At 38.6% G+C, this 12,269-nt stretch overlaps 1 protein-coding gene across 1 annotated transcript; it reads left to right on the forward strand.

The window, feature by feature from the left end:
• The first annotated feature begins 3,096 nt into the window (after positions 1–3,096).
• Positions 3,097–9,017, forward strand: fgf7 (fibroblast growth factor 7). Its single transcript, XM_088413559.1, has 4 exons — positions 3,097–3,226; positions 3,477–4,087; positions 8,029–8,135; positions 8,221–9,017. The coding sequence occupies exons 2-4, from the start codon at positions 3,802–3,804 to the stop codon at positions 8,434–8,436; spliced, it is 609 nt and encodes a 202-aa protein (XP_088269685.1). The 5' UTR covers positions 3,097–3,226; positions 3,477–3,801; the 3' UTR covers positions 8,437–9,017.
• Positions 9,018–12,269: the final 3,252 nt, after the last annotated feature.

Below are 12,269 nucleotides of genomic sequence, written 5' to 3' on the forward strand. Positions count from 1 at the left end.
CATATCGCTGCAAGACAGAGTGATGAGCACAGGCAGTGACTCCTCTCTCTTCAAGAATGCTTTTAGAGCATTGCAAGGTGACACTGTGTGGAGGCAGATGTCTGCAGTAATAGTGGAAACTGTCATAAATTGTGGACATGGCTTCGAGGAATAACACTCCAAGGGATTCTAAACCGGGCTATAACTTACAAAGTAAATGTTCTAGTTCCTCATAGGAAACAATATTGTACAAGCAGATCAACATCCAGCCTTCAGGCAATTAAAAGATTTACTGCCACTTGAGATGAATTAAGAGAAACGTTCAAAGAGCAGAGTTGTTGGCTGTTGACAAATTAAGAGAATGTGTTTGCGGTGTACGGCCGATTTGAAGCAAGATTCTGAGAATGCAATGGGAGGTCACTCTGGATTTGGAGATGAAACATAAATAAAGTGAGCTCGCGTGATTGCCTGTTGCTCTGCAATGATCTAAATCTTGGCAGACTTGACTGGCTTCAGCACCAGCATTCACACTGAAGGAACCCACGAAAAAGAATTTCAAGATTTACAGCAATGACATTCAAGTCAGAGCGAAGATTCAATTCCATTGCTTGTGAGGCAGACACGCATGCCATATGTTCTTTATATTTTACAAGATGAATGATACAGTTATTCGGACATATAGCTCCAGACAAGTTCTCCAGGATGCTAAAATGTTCATGGTCATCAGAAGGACATAGGTCACCGAAATCCTAAGCCAAAGAAATGCAGCAATTTAGGGACTTGATTGCTCAGACTGTTCTTGAGTGCTTGGTGCCTCCAGTGAGAATTAGTGCATTCTAAGAACTCAGATGTTTGCATATGTGAAACGTGGCATTAATTTTAATGAGACCAGAGGTTAACTTTCTCTTTTTAGTCCTAATTGCAAAAATGTTTGCTTAAAAAAGTTTTTCCTTAACTTAAGGGCAAAAAGCCTGGCTCAAGCACAGTTGATGGAGTGGCACAGCTACCTTAAATAAACAGGAGACTCAAGTTCATCCATAATCTCAAATGTCTTTGAAGAGATTAGGCATGCTCTGCAGCAATTTCAGTTTGAGTTTGGTGATATTGAGCATTTGTAAAATGACTTCAGTTTTGATCTAGCTTTCCAGCGCATCCTGTCTTGTGCAGATGCAAGATGGCAAAAGTAGATGTCTTAAAAGCCCATGCTTGTTAGCAGTCCGAATTTCGATTTTTTTTTATATTAAAGTTAGATCAAAAATCCCAATTATTTAGAACCATACCTGACATAAAATGATTAAAGTAGTGGCAAAAAATACGTTTTTGGGTATAGAATTTTTGCATCTGTTGCAATCCCGTCAACTAATACATGGTTACATCTCATACAAGTGAATTCTATGATACTCCTATCAATAGTACTGCAACAAAGTTGATATTTTGGGAAGAAAAAAAATTGTAATACTTGCTGTCTATATTGATTGATCAATTGTTAATCATTTGAACTAAAATTAAAACATGAATTGGGTCATGGTTTAAACTAACCGCAGAAATAAATCTCGTGAAAACACATCCAACAAGTATTTGTTTGGACAGCACTATCCAAACTTTGGCCTTCTGCACATATGCTTGGTGGCCCACTGTCCATTTTTACATGGCCCCAAGCATGTACTAAAACAGTAACATTCAACATCACCCCTAATTTTTCCAGCCTCTGTGTGTTGCCATGCCGGTTTGTGTTCCTCATCCTTTAGCCTCTAAAGAGATTAGATGATAGAAAGTACCTTTGCATCTTTGATTTTTGCTTGGACCTTGGACAAAAACGTTTGGACGATCCTGGCCCACATCATCTGTTTTGACAGAATTGCAAGTGTGCAGATGAGTATACATCTTGGCAAAAAGGTTTTGAAACACATTTTCTTCTGTAAAGAGTCTTCTCGTATCTTCAACAGCTTTGTTGTCATGCCAATCCTGATGTCACCCACGTCTTTAATATTGATATTTTTCTCTCTCAAGCAGTCATCCTTCCACAACTCCACACAGCCTTCACACTCTTCCACAGCCTCTTCTGATGTACTAAATGAACCAAATGTCACAGGGTCACAGTGTAGATGAAGATGAGTGGCTAGTCCACACAGAAGAGGAAAGCTCATTGTTTGGTTTGAAATGTATATTTTAAGGTGCAAGCCATGACGCACCCGGCAAACACAGAGGAGATGTAATCGGCAGTAAAAATAAATAAATCATCTAAAATGCTTGACAAAATGAATACTGCAGATGACACAGAGCCTTTCCCAATATACCCAATCAAAATTAAATGCTGACATGCATCCTTTGTACATTCTTTTACTGACAGATTTACACCAGAGATTCACCCACCCAGGATGAACAGAACCTTTGAACCACTTGGCCCTTTCCTTGCCAGTAAATTGCAACTTTCTCAGGGTGGTCAAATTCTTCCCAAACTCTTAATAAAACATCCCATCAAAAATGTAAAGGTTTTTAGAATAAATCTTGACAGTACATTTCTCATTGATGAGCGTTTTGTCTATGTAGTCAAATGTACACGTGCGAAGTGTCCCTGGGGTGTTTCAAGGTCCAGGCAAAGCGGTTGGGGTGACACCTAACAGAGCAGATCTTTATGACCAATACTTAAGAGATGAGAAGCAGAGACCTGCTGCAGCCAGAGGTCCAACTCTCTCAGGCCTGCAACCCTGACGTCCCCAAGGGACCGTGTCATGCCAGGCCCATATGAACTTTTGAAGTATACCCATTTGCAAGAAAATGTTAAATACTAACATGGAAAGCAAAGGTGTGCACGACCCCTGACACTTGGATGATCAGTGAGCAGTTATAAGGAACGCCGGAGCTCATCTTTGAAGCGGTTTCGCGTCAGTCGGTAAGTCCTTTCCAGGGATTTGATCCTCTGAGAGCTTGCTATTTAGTTTATGGCTCCCTCTCACGTCTTGAGTGTGAGAGACAGCGAGAGGCAAGTGGAGGGTGTTTCTCAACTGCATCAAGGCCAGACACAGCTGACTGGTTGGGATCTAATTGCTCACAAGTGAGGTCAGCGGGAGGCATTTATCTCAGCGGCGGCGGAGGATGCAAACACACACACATAGTCTCGCCGCCAGTAGCAAGCAGCCATCCACTGGAACAGACACAAGCATTGCATTGCTGGAATTATTTTAGGTGTTACCATTCAAATTTCTGCTTGAAGGGAATACAACTCTGGCAAGTCCCTCCGTTACATGTAAGTCATTCAATTTTTACATTTTTCTTTAGTGCTTTGAAAGCATATAATTGAGAGGATGCCTGAAGATTCCTAGCTACAGACTGGCTGTGACATAATGTCGACATGTTAGCGCATGCCTGTCAAATTAAAAATTGCATATTTATTGACAAAAATTACTACACAATGTGCTACTTTAGCACATAGTGTCCGAGGGGATATATAGGATCCCGTCAAATTTCCTGACTTGTGTTATGGTTTCTCTTGACAGATATTTGGTCTTTGGGGATGAGGAAGACAATTTGTGTCATCACTCAAGACTAAAACGCACCATAAGACAAAAACGTAGCAGCCCCTCTGTTTCTTCTGAGTATCTTTCAGCCTCTTTCCCTCCCAAACGGCTTTCAGAAGTGTTTCTTCCACAACAAGCCTGACTCTATGTCCCCACAACGACTCCCTGCCGCAAGAACACGGACCCCGAGGTCCCAACTGGAGTGACAGAGTTCAAAGGGGTTGATTTGGGCTGAGGGATCGCGGGCAGATCTCATCTCCTGTTTCACTATGTTGTTCATCGATCCCCACCGCCTTGTATTATAATGCACAAATGGATTCTGACATGGAACCTTCCAAATCTGTTCTCGGGACTCTACCTGCACGCCGTTTTCCTATTCAGCAGTGTGCGCCTCGGCCACAGTGACTGCACTCCAGCGCAACTCGCTGCCATCATGAACTGTTCAAGACACGAGCGTCACACCAGGAATTATGACTACATGGAAGGAGGAGATGTGCGAATCCGACAGCTGTTCAGCCGCACCCAGTGGTTCCTGACGATTGATGATGAAGGCAACATCAATGGGACTCAAGACCTCACCAACTGTTACAGTAAGGATGGCTATTTTGTCACTTATAATTCAAATCAAGATGTGAGCACCTGTTATTGTATGCTGACTAAAAAACATTCCCATTATCAGGTTGTTTTTTTTTTATTCTTAATGGCAGCATTTTGGCAAAATATTTTAAATTTGACTGTCAACAAGACAGCTTGACAAACAGGTCTATCAAAGTTATGTGTGTTTTAAATTTGCTCACCCAACACAATGGTTCATTTGAGAAAAAAAAATCTTCTTATAAGGGTTTAGATGCTGATCTGCCATTCGTACTAGTAAATGTTCATTTAACCTGTCATTGTATTATCATCTGTACATTTGGTTATAAAGGCTATTATATGTAGATGTGCAATGCTTAGAAAAACTATTAGACCGAGAGTCATCAAAAACAACAAGGAACTATTTGGGATAATGAAGTATGATGATGTAGAGTCTGGAAAAATTACAATGTTCACAATAAATTAGGGATATATTTCCAGACTCATTGAATGTTATACATATGGTATCTGTTTTATCTCAGAGTTTATGGGATACAGAAACAATTGGGGTGATAGCATTTTGCGTTTTCCTCAAAATGGTCTTAATGTGTGCAGTGTGCCTGCATTTGTACAAATAAGAATATCGCTTATATAAATAACAATATCACTAACTTCTACTATAAGTTAAGCACTTGACATTTTACCATTTCAAACAGATATGAGTCATTTCACTCAAAATTCTGAGTTTTTATATCTGGTATCTGGGGATTGCTTACACATGTGAAGATTGCACATACAAACCTGATCATTTTGATGCATCAAACAGCAACACTGCTTAGCATTCATACTTTGTTTTCAGTTTAATCTACAATTTTTACACGCCACCAGTTCAAATGTGTTCAAATGAATGTAAGAGCTAGCTGATTTAAACAGTCAGTAATGTTTATCTCTGCCACATGGGATCATATTTAGTAAAATCATATTTAGTAAAGCGCCTTTGCCCTGTCATGGTTGCCATCGGTGGAAAAAGTTATCCAAAGTTGTCATGTGCATGTGTAGTCAGTGACAGCAGGTAAAACAAAGCAGGTGGTAATAGCAGCAGCCTGTCAAATCATAACAGGACTGTCATGAAGCAAACTGAGTGTGTAACCTCGTACTCGTACACACACACTGGCATCTTTGTTCTGTCCGATTGACTCTTCCCAAAACATAGAGGTGAGGGAAGGTTTTATACAAATTACAGGCACCAAATTTGATCTAAAATAACCTTTTGACATGACAAGAGTCAGCACCTCTTGTGACAGTTACAAAACTGAAAATGTTTTATAAAAAACAAACAGTATTTTACTGATTCGTTTTAAAAGAAGAGTTCTGAATTTTTCTGAAGTTGTCATTTTGTAATTCCAAATATCATATTCTTCTTGGACACTAGGTATACTCACACTGAGGATGTTTTAAGACGTTATCATGTCATCCTATTTGACTGTGCGGTTATGGCTGGAATGTTGGTATGACAGCAAAGGACCTTCAAGAGAATGGCGAAGGTGCTTGTGCAATGCTTGGCAACAACATATTCATTCAATGGTTTGCAGCTGACAATTTCTCGCAAAGATTGAGACAATCAACACAAAAACATTTGATTCAAACAACAGCTTACACTTTTCTGTATCATTTGGAAGTACAGACATTCTTTCATACAAAAAAAAGAAACCACAATGTGAAACTGAGACTAGCACCGTTTTTGGCTCCTACATTCCAGACTGGAAGCATGCCTGTGGCGAGTGTTTTACAAGTTTTTTGACATTTTGAAGAGCATCTATTGTTATCTCCTGGATTTCCTGGAAAAAGACAGCCATACCGTAGCAAGTTGCAATCAATACGGTGTGTGTGTGTGTGTGTATATATATATATATATATATATATATATATATATATATATATATATATATATATATATATATATATATATACTGTATTGATTGCATATATGGCATGTCAATAGATGCAAATTACTCGCTTTGATGTGGACAACTTGACAGTCATACAAACAAGGTATTTTGTTGAAACTATTCAGTATTAGGAAAGATCTCACCTGTAGCTAAAAAATAAGCCTGACCTTCGTTTTCAAAATTCATTTTTGCACACTAGATCATTAATTTTGTTGAAGTTTGTTCAGTAAAAAGGAAACGTTATGAAAACTAGAAAATTTATCCAAGGTGTTTTTTTGTTGTTGTCTTTTGCAAAAATCTCATCTTGTCTCATTCTTGTCCTCAAACACACTTTATCACGTACGTTTTTGAGGAGAGCTGTGTTCTTATGTACATTCTTATGTTTATTCCACAAAGATAAGAACAAACATATAAATATTGAAAAAATAAAAAAATAAAAACAAAATAAAATAAAAACACAGTGGTGGAACAAATAAGATAGCCGCTGCTTCCACTTTGAACAACCTAGTAAATGTTAATTGCCAGCACATTAACATTAACGTTAACAACATTGGCATGAAACTTCATGGGTGCTGCTTAATTTGAGTTAAGAATTAATATTGAAGTCTGTCTTACATGCATCAAAATGTGTGTAGTTTATTGTACACGTTTTTAAAACTATTCTTATTGTGTCACATGTCATATAACTGGAACCGCACTTGCTATAACTGATGTCATTTTTCTTTTGGACTACGCAAATATAGTGATGCTATCCCACTTAATCTCAAATATAGTTTGGACTAAAAAAATATGTACTAATCAAAAAGGTATATACTGTATGTGTGTGTATAAGTTCTACAAATAGAGATTTTGAAGTTTTCCTCCACATGACATGTCGTAATGTCAGATCAGCAGGCACTCAATGGCTAACAATGGTGAGTTCAAGAGTGCCGAGGATAAACAACATTCCAAGATTGGGAGACTGTCATCTGTTTGTGATCTGTTTGTGAGATCAACACAGCATGCACAATGTCAGTCTGGTTCTTCCTCGCTACTCCGACTGTCATGTGCCATGTGTTTGGAACTTTAATGAAAATGAAATATTGACAAAGATTGCTTGCTGTAATGTGTACAGTACATGGCTATTAGGCAGAACAATTCACTAAGATAATAAACTTTCAATTCGTTAGAATTAGAATTAACTTACAATTAGTGCTGGGATTGGCTGGCGACCAACCCAATGTGTGTCCACCATCTTGCCCAGTCAGCTGTTGCTAGGATTAGCATTAATAGAGTGCAGTTCAAAAGTGTAGCTCAATAGCACACATTAAAACCTTTGACCAATAAACCAATAAACTGCTAAACGAATGCCTCTATGAAAGTGTGATTATTACCTTTGTAAACGCAGAAATGCTGATTCGGCTCTAATTACTTCTACGGCAATGTGCAGAAATACAGTATATATTAGAGTGATCTGTGAGTGCAAAACCATTATTGTAGGTCGCAATATTATGAAACTTATCAAAAATTAATATTGGCTTAGTGTTCCACATATATCAAGCCTTTAGTGCAAAGCTTTAAAGCTTAACAAATATCCACCGTACATACATGTTGCTTCTGCTGTCAACAAAGCTCCTGGGTGTCCTGCATACAACTTGGCGACAGGGGCCGCTTGCTGTTTACACGAAACTCAAACCGCTATTGTAATGCATGTGTGCTCGTACTCTCATAGTTTTCAAGAGGAGGCCTTGACTATGGCGTGCAAAACTCAAGCAAGGAAGTAGTTTTCTCATTCCCAGGAGGAATGAGCCCTAATCTGTCTCCCATATGTGCTATGGCATATATAAATTGTGGCTTGTGTAAAGGCCAAGCAGGTCAAGTCACAAGTTTGAATGAAGCCAGAAAGGCTATGTTCTCATTAAGCACAGGAAGTTCCATCTTGTTCTGTTCATGAAGACAAATGATGAGGAGTGAAGGTTGGATGTCAACAGCATCTTACCTGTTCTGTTCTATGTCACTTTGTCTGATAGGCATCCTAGAGATCAGGACAGTGTCTGAGGGGGGCATATTGGCTATCAAAGGCGTAAAGAGCCAGCATTACATCTCTATGAACAAAGCGGGACAGCTGCAAGGAAAGGTAAATGTCAATGTCAAATCATCCGATTGCTTATCGCGACAGCACGTGGCTGAATTGAAGTTGCCCTTCTTGTGACCCCTTGCAGAGGACCTACAATGAAAACTGCAACTTCAAGGAGGTTTTCCTAGAAAACTACTTCAATGCTTACTCCTCGGCAAAGTGGACTAAAAATGGCAAAGAAATGTTCATAGCGCTGTCTCAGAAGGGACGGCCGCTACGAGGGAAGAAGACAAGGCGGGAGCACGTCGCGTCGCACTTCATCCCCATGAAATGCAGGGAGGAGGAGAGGAGGGCGGACTGAGACTGAGGACTCATTATTTGTATGAATTCACTTAGCAAATATGTTAACGGGCATGTAAACTCACACCGCTCTTCTCAATACTGCCGTCGGCATCTGGCGGCTAAGGACTTGCAGTTTTTCCGTGTTTTCCAATGTCGATCTTAATTCTGGCCAAATGATACATAAAACAGGAAGTATATAGTGACTTTTGCGCCATCGTGTATAGGCAACTAAAATACACGATGATGACAAAAGGCTTAGGACACACTTTTAGTTCATCAATAATAAGTTGGGCTGGACTCTGAGTTCCCCTGACTCTCAGTTCTTCATCTAATATTCTGTGTGTAAATGTTTGCATCAGGCATTTTCTGGCTCACATAAGCATGACTGGATGAGTTTGGGATGATCCACACCAAAATTTCAACATACTTGACAATCTCCCCACAGGGGGATCAGATTCAAAGTACAGTATCTCCTTATTTCCACGCCCATGTCATGTGTCCCAATACTTTTGTTCAAACGTGTATGTGTCAGTGAAAACAACAAACCGATACATTATAACATCTTGTCTTCAGATGACAATACTTAACACGGGCAAGTAGTTTGACTTTCTCTACAAGCTTTGAAACCAGTATTCAATGTTATTGTTATTTTATTATTAAATATTATATTTCTTTATAAAAAAAAGTTTCATGTTTGTGTTTTCTTATTTCTACATAGCTACACATATATCGTAGTGTAGTGCCAGGGCATAACATTAAACCCATAGACAATTTTGGGCAAGTTACTTCAAAACTGGAATGCATTATTTATTATTTTTTACTGTCATTTACTGTCTTTTATATTACTCTCACCACCGTAACTGGAAATATGGATTTGCCATACTAACTGTAGCTGTGAAAGTGAAAGGGTGGTTTAAGCCTAAAACCAGTACAACAAATCATTTAATCTAAATGTTTTAACAGCAATTGTACAGTGAACATTAGCATTAGCTTCCCTTGTCAATATTGCTAGCTGCGACAGGGATCTTGCTGACGAGGTTTCCAAAGGCTGGTGAATCCCACCCCTTGAGGTGGAAGTGGCATCCCTCAGGGAGAGAGCGCAATCCTTCGCGTGGTTTAGTTTTTCTGCTAACGTCACTTTATTATGGCACCGCTCTAAATGGTTCGTCAAATGACTTGTCCTATTTTGTCAAGCTCTTGTGTGGCGCACAAAGTGTGTAATATGTTACACTACCGTGTTACAGCAAAAAATAATGCATTAAAGTAATTACATTACTTTTGTGATGCTTTACTAATTATATTAATGTTACACGTGCTACGTTTCTATGTGCAGAACATATTGTAAGTAAAAAGGAGAAGGATTTGTCATGATGGGATCTGAAAGGAAACATTTTTATATCTATCCAAGGCCTTTTTCAGGATTAGATCATTTATTTTGGGACACAACATGAACATATCTAAAGTCCTCTGGAGAGAAAGAAACTTCTCAGACTCGTCAAGATAATCTAATGATGATGATGCTGTTGATTTTTAGATAATATTTCAGACACTTAGCAAAGGAACGTTAGGGAAATCTGTCTGCTCATAGACAGAGAGAGATGTATTGATAAACCAATTACAGTATAATCTAAATAGGTGATCTTTTAATATAATTTGAATTCCACTGAGTTAGGATGACAAAGGCAACAATAGATATACTGGGAGAGTTCCCACACTATCCAGCCTCATTCATGCGTGAACACACACATACACACATTTACAGGCACACACATAGTTTTACCTCAGTGGACTGGGTTCACATCTGGACCCTTGTCAGTTACATACGGTCAAATTGAGAGAGCAAGCCCCTGAAATACATTTGACCCAAACAACATGTGAGCAAGGTAAAGCCGCCTGCCAAGTCATGCAAAGTTAGTCTTTGCAGTTAATTTGGAACATATTTAAAATGCAAACACATTTCACATTCAAGGTTGTGTGTTCCCAGCGGATCAGTGAGAGAGAACTGTCAGGAGAGAGCACACAGAGAGGCATCATTTTTACAAAAAATTGTCATCATAATTGCACAGCACACTAATTCAGGACAAAGGAGATCTTTAATATTACTTATCCATTTTAAATAAAAGCTTAAATGTTGAAAGGGTCAAATAGCATATGACATTGAAACTCAGTGTGTTACAGGCTCCCTCTAGTGGTAAATAAAAGAATCTCTAAATACAACGCTGGACCACCTTACAGTTAGGATGGCTCTATTTTTTGGGGGGGGTAGTATAGTACGATAATTAAATAAAGTTGTGCTCTATTTAACATGACAGTACATTTCCATTTAATATTTTAGAACTGTTTGTTTTTTAACATTAGATGTGACCTTTTACTTTTATGTCGTATATATTGTAATTAAAGTGGCTTACCGTACTAGATGATAGGTAAATTAGTTGAAAAGTATGAATATTTTGTATAGTTAATTCAAAACGCGTCCATCAAATAAATAAAAAAACGATCTTTTCATAATCAATAATTAATCACCTAGATGACTTAGAAGTCTCCAAATCTGTAACATTTATTTTTTTTATGGTAAATATTGTGAGAAAGCTGCTGCCCTCTATACAACTTAAGCATCAACTAGTAGATATAAGTCGTGTTCTATGCCACTATAAAACAAACCATTTTGTGACATTAAAAAAAAAAAAAAAAACTTGGGACCTATTGCTGAGCGAAACATTATGCCTTTGTTAGCTGTATTGAAATCCAGTCTCTTTTATTGTTACTTTAGTTGGACTATTTTTATTGAAATATTAATTCCCAAACTGCCTATGGGATTAATCATGATTTTGTGAGTCTGGATGAGATTTATATTTCTACTATCTCCTATGGGGAAAATAGTTTCAAAATAAAATGTAATCCGAGATCAACAGAAGTCCTGGAATTGATTATGTTCACACAATCAAGGTTTGACTGTATTTTTTTGAAACGCCATTCGCATTGCCTTTGCGTTACCTGCAACAAATCAACTAAAGAGTGCTCGGCCAGTTTAATTGCATTTTGTGGTTACATAAAGATGCAATGAAAAAAAACTTAAACGTTAAAAAGGTTTGGAATCTGTTTGATATTTGCGCAACGGCATACGTGCAGAAAACCACATGTGGTCCATATTACCAAGTGCATGTGCAGACACCGGCAGTCTGACATTATGAGCAGCACCATGGGAAAAAGATAGGTGGTGGGTGGGGTGGATAAATCTGGTGGCTGGGGGGGTTGTGAAAGTATTGGCGAGTGAACAGCAACTGGGAGGAAGGCTGTAGAATCTCGTGCAATGTGAAGAAATGTGCTTGGCCCAACGAGCAAAACGGGAGGGTTGAACTGCCAAAAACCATATCTCCCTTCAAAGAAATCTATGGTGATGCAACTAGGGGGATTCTGCTTCTGCAAAACACCAAACTTTGTGAAAGCAACAACAAAATCCCACTTTCATCGACAACAAAAGTTTGCCCTTTGTGTGAGAAACCCCTAGAGTGCTTTTTCAAGCAGCACTAGGAAGTCATGCAAGGTAAGCAAGTGGTGAATTGTCATTTGGAGGATTACGTGGCAGTTGTGTAGGATGGCTAGAATTAAAATAACCCCCTGCGAGTAGACACATTAATCAAGTGCTTCTCAATTAAATTTTGCTAAGCCCCCCAGGGAAAAGAAAACATTTTGTGAACCCCACATTCCACGCCGACCATAATTAGGGTCGTCTATAAAAATTGTATAAGTATACCGGAAACTATTCTTTTTAACACTGCCACAAAGAAACAGCAATATAAACAAAATGTTCAATAACTGTAAACAACTTTTTTTGACAGTATTAGACAGGTT

The sequence above is a fragment of the Hippichthys cyanospilos genome, chromosome 4 (genome assembly GCF_059441005.1).
Source record: "Hippichthys cyanospilos isolate Australia breed blue-spotted pipefish chromosome 4, RoL_Hcya_1.0, whole genome shotgun sequence".
NCBI lineage: Eukaryota > Metazoa > Chordata > Actinopteri > Syngnathiformes > Syngnathidae > Hippichthys > Hippichthys cyanospilos.

Excerpts from the sequence above, each read along its gene's own strand:
- fgf7 (XM_088413559.1), top strand. The coding sequence starts at position 3,802 with ATGCACAAATGGATTCTGACATGGAACCTTCCAAATCTGTTCTCGGGA. Across the intron at positions 4,088-8,028 it reads AGACCTCACCAACTGTTACA|GCATCCTAGAGATCAGGACA; the intron begins GTAAGGATGGCT and ends TTTGTCTGATAG. Across the intron at positions 8,136-8,220 it reads CGGGACAGCTGCAAGGAAAG|AGGACCTACAATGAAAACTG; the intron begins GTAAATGTCAAT and ends GACCCCTTGCAG.